We start from the raw sequence: 14,902 nt of genomic DNA on the forward strand, positions 1-14,902 counted from the left end.
GACGTCTCATGCTAAGCAGTCCGATTACACGGACCGCAGCCACCAGGGCACCGTTAATCGTTGACCCCGGCACGTCGACTTAAAGCTTTTTGACGTTTTTGTGGAAGCTCTTGGAGAACGGTCGGAATATGAAAACGGTCGGCCAATATGAAACAAGCAATGTGTGAAATAGAGCCAGAACCCATCGCTAGGCTTTCGAGAGTTTACGGCATACTCAGAGTTACTGAATGAATTAAATATTAATATTTACTTATTTTATTTATTTTATTTATTAAGGCCAGGAAATATTACTTGTAAAAATACCATGAAATATATAGTATATTAATTTTAAGTCGGAACCAATATGATCTTTTTATTCAAGTAAAAATTATTCTAAAAAATGTGTTAGTCCCGTTATATTCTTTGAAACTGGCGAACATTTGTTCTAAACATGTAATATGTATGTAACATTGAATATGCTTTGTATTTTCATGAACATTCTTCTTTGCTCTGCGGGACCAACTAAAGGCCCTGGTAAGTATTCGACTCATTTGTCACGCCATCTCTTGCTTTAAAAAAAAACTAGTAAATAAAGTAATTTGCTCGCATTTCTTTACCCCTTTGACCACTCTATATACGATACTAATTTGTACCTTTGTACGCTCAATTTTCAGGCACCCGACGGCGATGTACAGCCCAGCACCGAGGTGGATCTCTTCATATCAACCGAGAAGATAATGGTACTCAATACCGACCTCAAGGAGATCATGATGGATCATGCGCTGCGCACCATCTCCTACATAGCGGATATTGGCGATCTGGTGGTGCTGATGGCGCGACGTCGTTTCGTGCCGCAGGACATTGACGATGCGCCCAAACCGAATCGTACACCGAAAATGATCTGTCACGTCTTCGAGAGTGATGAGGCGCAATTTATCGCACAATCAATTGGACAGGCCTTCCAGGTGGCCTACATGGAGTTCCTGAAAGCGAACGGAATTGAGGATCATAGCTTTGTCAAGGAAATGGACTATCAGGAGGTGCTCAACAGTCAGGAAATCTTCGGCGATGAACTGGAGATATTCGCCAAGAAGGAACTACAAAAGGAGGTCGTAGTACCAAAGGCTAAAGGCGAAATCTTGGGTGTGGTCATTGTGGAGAGCGGTTGGGGTTCAATGTTGCCCACGGTGGTCATAGCGAATCTCATGTCGTCCGGTGCGGCGGCGCGTTGTGGTCAATTGAATATTGGTGATCAGCTGATTGCCATTAATGGCCTGAGTTTGGTGGGGCTGCCGCTTTCCACGTGTCAGACGTACATAAAGAATACGAAAAACCAGACTGTGGTGAAGTTTACAGTGGTGCCGTGCGCACCTGTGGTCGAGGTGAAGATCAAGCGACCCAACACCAAGTACCAATTGGGTTTCAGCGTACAAAATGGTGTGGTGAGTGGCGTGCAGAAAATTTTATATGAAGTTCGGCAATTAGTGCGAAGTTTTTAATTTATTTTTTACCGTTACAGATTTGCAGCTTGCTGCGTGGCGGCATCGCTGAGCGTGGTGGTGTGCGCGTGGGTCATCGCATTATTGAAATCAATAATCAAAGTGTGGTGGCGGTGCCACATGAGAAGATCGTCAATTTGCTGGCGACGTCAGTGGGCGAGGTGAGCGACTTATTATGCAGAATAATTTAAGGACTCAAAATCATACGAACTTTTAACTAACACGATTTTCCACGAAACTGATCTTATTTATTTTTCGAAAAAATTCACGTCGAAAAATATTAGTTTAATTGCACTGGAAGAGATTTCAATGAGTGAAAGTTGCCATCTGTTCTGAAAATTTGAAGTCAAAAAATGTATGACGAAATATTACAAATTGATGAGATTTAAGAAAGCTCCCAATTGTAAACTATTTTTGCGCTAGGATTGCCATCTAATTGAAATTTATATATCGTGATGTGTAACCACCTGTTTCAACATTTTAAGTTACAAAATTCTTACAAATTCGATTTTACTATATTGGTACCAAACTTAACAAGTTTGAGATAGATTTCTGGTGAGAATATTTTTGTGAAGAGTTACCAGCTGTTTCATTTAGGTTGTAAAGATAATTTCATAATCATAATAACATGGGTATATTGTGTTATATGGGTATAAAATTAAAGCGCGTTAAAGAACATTGCAAATGAAAATATTTTTTTGGAAGAGTTGCCAGCTGTTTTAAAATCAATTTAAAAAAATTAAAATTAAAATTAAAATTAAAATAAAAATAAAACAAAAAACAAAAGTAAAGGCAAAAATATTTTTAGGAAGGGTTGCCACCTGTTTAAAATCAAATCTTAAAAAAAAAAAAATTAAATAAGAAATAATTAAAATATTAAAAGTAAAATAAATAAAAAAAAATGAATAAAATAAAAAATTTAAACAAATTTAAAAACTGTTAAAAAAGTATAGGAAAAAATAAACAAAACAAAAAAAAATAAAAATAAAAGGCAAATAAAAAAATAAACAAAAAAGTTGGCATACTCAAAAAGGAATTTATGTATATTTGATATACATACATACAATGTACGTTGCAGTTTATAAACACTTCCCTTTTTATAAAGCTTTCGTATCATTCCTTTCATATTTTTCGTCATATAAGATATCACTTAATTCGTTTTTCTTTGCAGATTCTAATGAAAACAATGCCGACATCAATGTTCCGATTACTTACCGGCCAGGAGAATCCAATTTATATTTAAGGCAAGCGTTTTTTTTAATAAAAATGAATAAGTAGATATTAAAAAATTATAAAACTGGCTAAAACATATATATACTATGCTGATAAAAACAAAAAATATTAAAAATTAGAAACATATATAAACAAGTAAATATATAAAAATAGTTGCAAGTCACTTCTAGCAGTTTAAGCGAAACTTCACACCTGTATTTCCAAAAAAGAAGCAAACAAACATAAAATAAAATAAAAATATAGAGAAAAAAATTTAAAAAAAATAATTAAAATAATTTATAAATTGTAAATTGCAATTGGTTAACTATGCTAAAACAATAACAAGAAACTGTAGCAAATGAAATTGAATGTTCATTAGGTGCGTATAACTAAACAAACATATATACTTGCATATAAATACACATAAAAAATTAAAAAAAAATGAATAAAATAAAATGCAAAAGTAAAAAACAAAAATTGCAAAAGCGAAAATTAAAAATTGAGAAAAAAACATATTAACACGCATAAATTTACTAGCAGAAAAATAATGCAAAATAACTGTAAAGCATAAGCGTTCTAAGCGTAAAGTTGCAAGGAAAATATAAATGAAATTAACTAGCGAAGATTTCCATGTATGTAATTACCCCGTTAGCTGCCTAACTAACTAGCGTTCTCTGCTCTAATGCAACACACACACACGCATATGAAATATATTTATACATAAATAAAAAATATATATGCAATATACAAAAAAAAATATAAAACACCGCCATTAAAGCCACAAAAACTCGCGTTTCACTTGCAAACATAAACACAGACACACACATACAACTAGCAAAATTAAAGTAAATATTAAAGGAAAATAGCAAAAAGGAAATAAAGCAAAACAAAAACAAAAAAAAAAATTTAATTACTTTAGTTATACTAATTGTTAGCATATTATACAAAAGAATAGTGTTGAGCGATATATACAAACAAACAGAAACAAAAAACTTGCATACATACCAACATACATAAATATATTATATACACACAACGTAAATAAAGAAAAAAATATTATAATAAAGATGATAACACCACAAGCCGTAAACCACAAATTTCAAACACAACAAAAACCAAAAAAAAAAAAAACAAAAAAAATCAATCGTGAACACGTTGACCTTTTGCAGAATTCGTCCTTACAGTGCTAGCATTAGCTTAGTTGCTATAATTATACAAATACATAAATGAATATATATGTATATCAAATGACTCAAGTGCAGTGTATATATTTAAATAATAGCTACGAAATATTATTTTAAACTAACTGGCGATTTATACACATTTTAAGTTTAGAAGCATACATTCTTGGCAAATTTCATATTTTCAAGAGGTACAATAATTTCCATTTATTTTAATGCATACGTTATTTATATGTTTATTATACAGTTATTTTTTTTTTATTTTTCATTTTTTAATTTTTTTTTTATTTTTTTACATTAGTTTTTCTAACTTTGAAATGAAATTTAGATGCATCTCTAAAGAACTTTAATTTAATTGCCATAATCTGTACAATTTTAACGAGCTAGAAAGCCGATGTAATACACAATAAAAACCGGATATTATTTTCTTGATAATACCGTTCCCACGACAGTCCGTTCTAAGTAACCGGTGCGAACTTGTATTTTTATCCAGCCAAGGACTGTCAACTCGGTACCATTTCTCGAAATTACTTCAAGAATGTTTTCCGCCGCTACAACCACAAGGTTTTCTTAAGAATTGAAGAGATTGATTTAATCAGTTCAAAGCACTTTTAAAGGTGCTGAAATTTTTTGTAATCCAACTCAGCTGCATAAAAATTTAACGTCCTAGAGAGAACACTGTCTCTCGTTCGAGGCTATTTTCTTCCTTATGTATAACCGCGTAAGCGATGACTACGCCAATAAAGAAGAAAAAGGAAGGACACCGCATTAATTACAATATAATGATAAGATCTGGTATGACTCCAAAAGGTACAATCCCGAATCCAAGAAAATTTCTCTGGTGACTCAAGTTTTTGTTTAATTTCTACATTTTTCCATGTTTATGGATTTTTCGCGATTATTGCACAAAAAAGTATTGCTAATAGTTGTTGGGGTCTTGGGCATATCCTCAGAAAGAATTATCATGAAAGCTACAAATACTACTTTGTGATACATTTTAGCGTTATTGCATATTGTGTTTACGAAAGTAGCCTTTCTCCTCTCTTTTTTTATTTAATTATTGCAAAAGCAAATTTAATTATAATTGATTAATTAATTTTTTTTATTTATAAGCAAAATGTAATTATTTTCCTTAATTTTGTTCAGATTTAAATGAATAATAATTTGTATTTAACAGCTGTAATAAATGTTGTAGCAACATGTTGCGAGATGTTGCCTGCATTTTAAATACAGTGTGACTCAAAGCATTGATTTCGTTTAAAGACTTGTTCGAATTAAATTAATAAATAGATATTTACTTACATTTAATTATTAGAAGCATCAAAAAAATTGTTTGAAACTTTAAAAACATTTTTAAAACCTTTTTTATACATATAGTATATATATATACATATATATACATACATACATACATATACATATGTATATTAAAAATTAATTTAAAAATCATTTTAATTATATACATACATATGTATACATACATATATTAATTTAAAAATCATTTAAATTATATACATATGTATGTATTCTTTTTTTTTTTTTGAATTTTTTTATTTTCACTTTTTTATTTTTTAATTTTTTGTTTTTCCATATTTATCTGTTTATTTTTTATATTTGTCTTCTTGCTGCAATATACATATATAAACCTTTACAAGCGCATACACCTAAATATAAACAATGACATACAAAAAGCATATAGTTTTGATATGGTGTGTTAGCAATGGCATATATAGCGTTGAAAGAAGTACATACATACTTACATATATACATAAATATATTTACATGCATAAGCAAGCAAATGTATGTATATGAAAATCATTGTAGATTTGTTGTTGTAATTAATACTTCAGTAGCTTGCTGCTTCGTAATTAATCAATTGCCGACTTTCAATTAATTTAGCAAACAGTGACGTGTAGAAAATGAGCATAATAGTCAAACAAATTGAAAAATTAAACATAAATATTTCAATATTAAATGTTTTTTATATATTATTCACATAATCTTTAAAGCTTAAACATTAAACTAGCAGTTCTTCGCCACTTTGGTTTCTTAATTATTTACTTTGATATTAAAAATTCATTGAAAAAATTATTGTTTAACTTTTATTTTTAGTAAAATTATTTTAATTAAAAAATATGGATTATTAAATTTTATTGAAAAAATATTAGTGCTAAAACTATTGTAATATTGTTACTATCATCTTTTAATAAGTTATAAAAAACGAATATTTTGAAAATTATAATTTTTTTTAAGCTAAAAATAACATATTTTTATTTTTATATTTTTTTCCTTATATATTTACATAATTATTTTTTTTTATTAATTATTATAATTATTTATAATAAAAAAATATTAATAATTGTAATTTTATAATTTTTTATCTTTATATACATAATTATATAATTAATTATTTTATTTATTATTTTAAAAAAAGTTTTAATAATTATAATTTTTTTAAATTAAAATTAGTATTTTTTTATAATATTTTCTCCTTATATACATTATATGTATGTAATTAATTAGATTTATTAATTTTATTTTCTTTAAAAAAATATTTTTTTATTTTTAGGTAAATTTATTTTAATTAAAAAAAAAAATTCAATTTGAAAAAATAATTAAATTTAGTCTAGAAATTTTTATCGCAAAAAAATTATGGTATTATTATAGCATTTTTGTTATTACATTATTACAGATTTTTTTTAACTAAAATTAATATACTTTAATTTTTAAAAATTTTTGTATATTATGTAATGTATTTATATATTTATGTAATTTATTTTGCTATTAATTATTATATTTTTTTATTAAGTTATTCAAAATTTTTATGAAAATAATTTTTCTTTAAATATTTTTATATTTTAGTTTTTTATTAAATATTTTTTTTATTAAAATTGGTGTATTTTAGTAAATTTTTATTTTTATAATGTTTTCTCCTTATATACAAACCTGCTTATGCAATTTAATTTTCTATTAATTATTAAACTTTTTTTAAATTAATATTTTTATTAAAATTAATATTTAATAATACATATCTTTTTTTAGTATTAAATTTAAAATTTTATTAATTATTAATTTTTTTTAATTTATATTTTTTTTATTTTTAACCAATAGTATTATTTACAACTTTTCCTAAAACAATCGATTTGTATGAAAAACACTAAATTACCTACATAGATACATACATACATACAAACAAAGAAACAAACATCCATGCATAGACTATCTGCCTTCTGTTAGTGTGTCTTAGAGTAGTGAAAATGTATGTTTGTGTTGTTCGTTAGATCCTATATACATTTTTAGGAATACATACATACATACATATAACGGTTATATAATAAAATTTTCGAGCGCTGCTGACGTCACTAGCTTCTTACAATTGAGTTTCTGTATATACTTGCAAACATACATATTTGTAAAATGGAGGCTAACTGCTCATAAATAAAAGGCAAACACACACACATACATGCAAACACTTGTATTTATTTCCATTACGCTGAAACGAAAAATTGCACATATTTTTACTTTTCACTAAGGACATTATTGCAATTGTACCTATAAATACACACACACAAACACGAATAAACCTATTTAAGCGCCTAAAAGTATGTTTGGAAATACAGTCACAGCGAAAAAAGCAAGAAAATATAAAAGAAATGAACCGAAGAGAGTAAATAAAAGAGAAAAAGTTTCAGAAAATTTATAAGAAGATTAATTATAATTTTTTATTTTTAAGGCAAAATAAGAAAATTAAAAAAAATACTTGCAAACGCTGCCCAGAACTCGCGGCGCTACTTGCGGCAAGTGAATGTTAAAAGAGCATACCCCTTATGCCCCTCACTCTCAAGCGACTCTCAAAATTTGTTAAGTAATGAAATTATTGAGGCAAACGCTATGCAAATACACACACATACAAGCAAATGTTTGCACATTCAGCTACACACATACATACATATGTACATAATTGCATAGGGCTGCAAGATTATGTAATTGTATGCGTATGCGTATATACTCGTATTTATGTAATAATCATTGAAATGTTTATTTAGCAACTATTGAGAATTGTATTGAATTTGCAAATTGATTATGAGCTGAACTCTCATAACTAAAGCTACTATATACACACACACATGAATAGCAGTAAAATTATGTACACATGAATACATAAAGTATATATAAACTTATATACGTATATAAATGCATACTAGAGAAAAGTTGGTGGCAATGAACCACGTGACACAGACACACTCACACATACACACACATCTATGCATTAATACACAAACAAACCAAATATAACCACATAAATATACAAGATTAATATTTAAAGTATAAAAACAATGGAGTTTTATTTCAGTGTTGTTGTTGTTGATACCAGAAATTGGCACAAAAAAAGTGGAAATTGTGGACACAGGTTTCTACAGGGTTTCTGAAGGATCACTAGGGCAGTCAGTAAGAACTTAAAATTTTTTTTGGCTTACAATAACAATAAAAATGTCACAAAATTAGAGTTTTACTGTTAATGATACATAAAAAAAAATATTTAGGGTTGCCACCTGTTAGAAAATATTAATTTTTAGATTAAAAACATTTTAAATATTACAATATCGCCGCAAAATTAGAGTTTTACTATTAATGATAAAAAAAAAAATTATTTAGGGTTGCCACTTGTAAGAAAATATTAATTTTTAAATTAAAAAAACATTTTAAAAATTACATTATCGCCACAAAATTAGAGTTTTACTGTTAATGATAAATAAAAAAATTTATTTAGGGTTGCCACTTGTTAGTAGTAGTATTAATTTTTAAATTAAAAAACATTTTAAATATTACATTATCGCCGCAAAATTAGAGTTTTACTATTCATGATTAATAAAAAAAATTATTTAGGGTTGCCACTTGTTAGAAAGTATTAAGTTTTAAATTTAAAAAAGTTTTAAATATTACATTATCGCCGCAAAATTAGAGATTTACTGTTAATGGTAAATAAAAAAAATTATTTAGGGTTGCCACTTGTTAGAAAATATTAATTTTTAAATTTAAAAAAATTTTAAATATTACATTATCGTTATGAAAATAAAAAGAGGTTCACAAACATTAAATTTGACAATATTTTCGAGAAACATTGCCACTTGTTAACAAATTTAGGCTTAAAATTTTATTTATGAAAGGTCAAACTAAAGGGATTTGAAAAAATTATTGTAAACCCTTGCCGAGAAATTACTACAAAATGAAGTGAATCACTGCTAGTGATGATTAAAAAATTATGAAGAGCTGCCACCTGTTAAAAAAATTTAATTTTTAAATTTTCAAAATACTCTTAATATTACATTATCGTTATGAAAGTAAAAAGGGCTTACAAAAATTAAACATGATAATATTTTCGAGAAATGTTGCCACTTGTTAAAAAATTTTAGTTTAAAATTTTACTAGTAAAAATTTAAATATAGTAATGTAGGTATCAAACTAAAGGGATTACTTACTTTTGAACCCCCGTTTTCGAGAAATATTGCCACCTGTTTAAAATTTTTAGTTACAATTTTATTTATGATATCAGGATAGGATATCAAACTAAAATTATTTAAAGAGTCTTATTATTGAAAACCGTTTTCGAGAATTATTGCCACCTGTTTAAAAATTTTAATTAAACAAAAATTGTTAAGGTAAACGAAATATTGTAATATACATACATACACATATGTACATATGTACATATGTATGTATATACATATGTATGTACATATGTATGTACATATGTATGTACATGTGTAGATGTCAAACCGAAGGAGATTAACTAGGCTTGCAGCTAAAATTCTTGCACAATATTGTAATTAGTTATTTTTAAAATGTGTATTATAAAAACTTAAATAAAATAATATTATTTCCTCTCTACTGCATTCAAATAGCTAGGACATATACCTCGCTTGAATTCTTTACACAACCACTGACACAAACCATAGTACAGGGTGCTTCCTAGTAGAGAAATTTTTTACAGTAGTGTTGCCGTATTTTATTTTGTTTAACGTTTTAATAAAAACAACAATGTAGCTTATAAAATATTTTGATCGCTTAATTCTTTGGAAAAGTTTGCATGAAAATCGAATATAAACATAAGGAAACATTCCTCGGTTCTTAAATTCTTTCTAAAGTCTAAATAAAGCAACGCTGGCGTTTACTGAATGAAATAAGAAAATTTGCGAAATTCAAAAATGTTTTAAAACTCTCGTTTTCTAAATATTTCTAAAATATATCTTATTAGAGTGGAATTAGAAATCGTCAAACATTTTACTCTTTAACTCAGATGAGATTTTGAGTAATAATTTATCAATAAAAACTTACAAAAGGTGAGAAAAGTAGTTCTACAATAGTGACGATCAACCAGACAACATAAAATAATTCTTCTATGTTTTATGGATCAACGATCGCAAGTTCAACATATTTTTTTTAATTTTTAAGTATAACGTCAACACTATTTTGTATTGAAGGCAAAAATGGTGAATTCGTACATCAATGTAATTTGTTGTTGTTGCAAACCAAACGCCGTAAAGGTAGATTTCTACATTCTCTGGCAGATTTTTTTGACTGAACTGCTAACAGAGCTGTAAAGCACAGAGTAAAGAATTCACCATTCGCTAACATATTCGCTCTATTTAACAGAAACATGTAGAAGACGCTGTACGCTAACACATAAGATCTGTATGAGGGTAGGGAAAAGATCCTCCCATATTCATATTTTGATTTAAATCTTTAAAAACAATTTTTTTGCAATATAAAAACAAAACTATACAAAGCAAAAAAGCTGATTTTGACACTATTGATTTAATAACTTTTGACAAATTTTTGCTTTTGGGCTATCGACATAATCTTATATGACTAAATCATGGTTATGACCGATTTTAACTACATATATAAATACTTTATCCTTTATTTACATATGTACATATGTATACACATACACATAATTTATAAAATATACAGCCGACAGTACGGAAATTGAATTTCCTTAATTTTGTTAAAACCGCTCTTATGTTGAAGTTTGGTAATAACAAGTTGAGTTTGAATTTACCTTTCCCATATGTTTTATGATTTTTATTACATTTTCCCCCTTTGGGCAAACCAGTAGCTGTTTGGTACAACGTCACCACTGTTTATCAATTAACACGCGGTTTGCTCATTTTGCTCAGCAGCTGACGTCACCGTTAGCTTTGCCGGTCACGAGAGCAGTACAGTCGTCGATTGCAGCAGCGGCGCAGCGCCAACGTTAACAGCGCTGTTGACGGCGCTCTGTGGAGCTGGCAACCCAATTTGATGTTGTGCTTGTTGAAATTTTCACCACACGAAAAGTATTTGCCTTTGGCTCCCACGCAATGATCAGCCCTCAATATTAGTGGCATACATACTTATGTGCATATTTTAACATACATACATATTTCTTTTTTGTTAAAAGGAGAAACCTGTTAATTTTTAGAAAACCGTATAATTTTGCCGATTTTATTTTATTAAATTTATGCTTGTAACATGCACGCTAATTTTAATAATTTCTCCAACCACCTTGTTAAGCGGTATTTTAACAAAAATACATACATACTTTATTTACTTATGTATTTACATACATACATATGTATATATATTAATATGAGCGTCGCCTTGAGAAAAACGCAAACGTAAAAAAGTAAAAAATCAAGAAAATACAATCCAATTGCCCAATTCGACACCTCGCTCCACTGCCTATTCCGTTTTAGTTTTTTTGCTCAATTGCTGATTTTGTTTGCATTGAGCTACCGCCATTCCATCCGGAGGCAAATGCAAAAAAACAATGCAAGCACACAGATGCGCTTACGTAAATACATACAAATATACATACTTTACATATATGTAAGTATGCATATATGAGCGTTGTGTGCATTGTTATTTATGCTAAGCGACTAGTTTCCGAACGTTAGTGAGTGAAGTCGGCAGCGCGCCGCTCTCTGTTACGAACGTTTCTTTCTCCATTGTGCTGTTGTTAGCGCTCTGTTATCACATAGCAACCGACATAACGCTTGAGCGGTATACTGAAATGTATTTATAAATTTTTTCGCGACTCGCAAGGTTGCTACAAGCGCAAGAGAGTATACAACACCAATAAGAGCAAAGAAAGAAATCACATTCTGGTTAAACGGTGCTTCGGGGAGCTGACTTGGGTCTGCTGCTGCTGCTGCTGCTGCAGCCACCAGCCAGCAGGCAACGGACAATAGACAATTTCAGTTGAGTTCAGTTGCTTTTCGGCTTTCAGTGAGTGCGTTTGGTTTTAGTGAATTTTGAGTGAGTCGGTTTGGCCTGGGTATTTTTTTTTTGGTGAAACGTTGTCGTGGTCATCGCCAGGCGCTATCGTTAGTTAGTTCGTTTGCTTGCTCTCATTGAATTTCTGTGAGCGTCGAAACCGCAGCAGCCGCAGTAGTGATTGTATTTAATTTATGTTATTGTGTTGTTGTTGTAAGTGGATTTCACACAGCATTCGTGTGTGCCCTCGAAAATTTTGAAAGCTACAGCCACAGCAACAGAAGAAATCAACGTGGTTGTCGCTGACGACGTAACCACCAAACATTAACATCATCATCATTGTGTTTATTTGTGGATTGAGCTGCTGCAGCAGCAGCATCAACGAATACCTCACCACTTCGCACCAGCCAAGCGTGGATTTCACATAAGTGCAAACATACAAACAAATATAAAAGGCCAACTAAATACGTACGTAGCCGTAAAGCAGCAACAGTGGACGGTGTCAAATTTTGTGTTTTTTTATTTCAATTCACTTTTTGTGGGCATAGAGTTGCCGTTGCAATAACTCCGTAAGGCTGCTTTTTCAATTTTTGTATGGTTTCGCAACTGTCGTCGTCGTCGTTGTTGTTGACGCCGTCGCCATCACTCTGACTTTTTCGAAGCCTATCAAGTCGTCTACGTTTCTATCTCATATATGTACATACATACGTGTACGTAGGCCGCGCGCAACCATAGCCATTCATTCCACTATACCACAAGGTGTGGGGAAATCGATCGATTACGTAGCTTTGCATATGTATAACGCGAGTGTGTGTGTTTATAAAGTGATTGGAAACAAAGTAGAAACAAAAAAAATTAAATGAAATAATTGCCTTTTTATTTTGTGTGTTTCAATGTGCTGCTAAGCACAGAAAACTAATTGTGAAAACGGCAAAACAAAGAAACTACAAAGAATTATTAAAAAGGCGAAAAATACACAATTATTCACCATTAAAAATCAAGCAAAAGCTTAAAATAGTTAGAAACGTTTTATTACGGCATGGAAAAATCAACAGATTCTGCTACAACGCCACCGTCGCCGTCGCCATCAAGTGCTGTTGTCGGCGGAGCATCCTCCGCAACGAGGACGACAGCGTCACCATCTCCACATGATGGGGTTGCAAATCATTGTGACGGCAGCAATGCCACCTTGTCCAGCTATATGATGCCACCACCTACAGCGCGTCCAACAAATAACATCAGTAATAAAAATGCAAGTATAGGGTGTGGTTCAACATCAACATTATCAATGTCATCAGAAACTAGATTAACAACAGAGCATGGGGATACAGCAGCAGCTACCAACGCGACTAGTTCTCCAAATGCTCACACCATAGTTGCAGCCTCCACCTCCACGAACAACGCATCGCCGTCTTCGTCGTCGTCCTCACCAGCCGCATCAACCACCACTACAAATAGTAATGGTTCTGCAACATCCTCAATAGCTGCCGCCATGGCGAGACATAACGCCTTCATACTACCCTCGCGCACAATGTCTATGAGTGGCTCACTTGCCGCCACCACATTGCAGCACACAAGCTCGCCGCATGCTTTACAGCTACCCCACATCAACTTGAATATAAATACGACGACCGGTGGTAACTTTGGTGTGACGGTGGACCCACAAATCTCAGTGGAAAACTTAAAGAAGATAATTGCTAAGAAGCTTAAGGTGGCCAAGGATCGCATTTGCTTGTTGCATCGTGAAAAGTGAGTAAACTGAATTTTTTTAAATATTTATGCCTATATTTTTTTCACTTTTACAATTTTTCAATTGGTAGGCAGTTTGTATATGTGATGTGTGTGAGATAAGTCATGCTTTCTTGAACTGAATTTTGGTGGACTCCATTTGTTTTACTTGTCTCTACATATTATCCTGAACTCCAGCATCAAAACATCTTGCTAATTATAAATGTGTATCGAAGTGTGGTGTGTGGAAAAATTCTTAGTTAGTCCAAAGTTGATTAATGCCTCAAACAGCCTTTTGATTCTCCACGAAGCCTAAGCAAATAACGCAAACCAATACGCGTTGGCTTGGCGGCAGCATGCGTTTGTATGGTAAATGAAATGGCCGCATTGCTGGCCACCATTCTCTCTGTGCCGCGCATTGTTCATAGCTATAGCGCACGCTTGTTCGCCACGGCAAAGCTTGTACAGACAGACGTTCATAGTATGAACTACATGATTCCCTTTTTACAATTGAAGTAGGCTGCCTGCTCAACAGCCATTGCCAAAGCAACCTCTACAGCAGCAGCAGCATATCTGTGCTTCCATCTAGCCACATACATATATAGAGACATCCAATTTTTGTGTTGTAATAGCTCCCAACCAGGCTGCTCTTTGTTATGCTTTGTGATTGTCGTTGCCATACATACTTCCATACATATATACATATTTATATACACGTGTATTGTACTTGTATGCCATGTTCATTTGTTTGCTGCCACCGCTGCTGCTGTTATGCTTTGCTGCCTCTCCAAAGTGCTCCGGTGCTCCGCGTTATGTTGCTGCCTGCCTGGTGGTAACTATGCAACATGATGCGGCATACAGTGTTATTTTATGACACTACCATAGTGATTCCCTCTTCCATCCAGTTTTGCTCTTTCATACTTTTCCACTCTTCCCTCAGTTGTGCGCACTTGTATACTTGTATATATTCGTATGTACGGCATATTGTTATGCCTGGTGGTGTAGTAGGAGGTTGTTTTACAGCGTTATTGAGTTTTAAAGAAC

The 14,902-nt window shown here is 31.1% G+C and overlaps 2 protein-coding genes across 7 annotated transcripts in view; both read left to right on the forward strand.

Annotated features, from left to right (window-relative positions):
• Positions 1-3,821, forward strand: part of LOC120774365 (AF4/FMR2 family member lilli) — a 189,448-nt gene extending 185,627 nt beyond the window's left edge. For all 6 annotated transcript variants that reach the window (XM_040103956.1, XM_040103957.1, XM_040103955.1 and 3 more), the window contains 4 exons: positions 508-513; positions 654-1,421; positions 1,499-1,639; positions 2,650-3,821. In XM_040103956.1, the coding sequence (XP_039959890.1) occupies positions 508-513; positions 654-1,421; positions 1,499-1,639; positions 2,650-2,721 (987 nt within the window). In that variant the 3' untranslated portion in view covers positions 2,722-3,821. The remainder of the gene's footprint in view (positions 1-507; positions 514-653; positions 1,422-1,498; positions 1,640-2,649) is intronic.
• An 8,264-nt stretch (positions 3,822-12,085) lies between these two features.
• The window catches only part of LOC120774537 (midnolin homolog), a 77,055-nt gene continuing 74,238 nt past the window's right edge, over positions 12,086-14,902 (forward strand). Inside the window, exon 1 of the mRNA XM_040104261.1 lies at positions 12,086-13,879. Coding sequence (XP_039960195.1) covers positions 13,170-13,879 — 710 coding nt within the window. The 5' untranslated portion in view covers positions 12,086-13,169. The remainder of the gene's footprint in view (positions 13,880-14,902) is intronic.

The sequence above is a fragment of the Bactrocera tryoni genome, chromosome 4 (assembly GCF_016617805.1).
Source record: "Bactrocera tryoni isolate S06 chromosome 4, CSIRO_BtryS06_freeze2, whole genome shotgun sequence".
Classification (NCBI taxonomy): Eukaryota; Metazoa; Arthropoda; class Insecta; order Diptera; family Tephritidae; genus Bactrocera; species Bactrocera tryoni.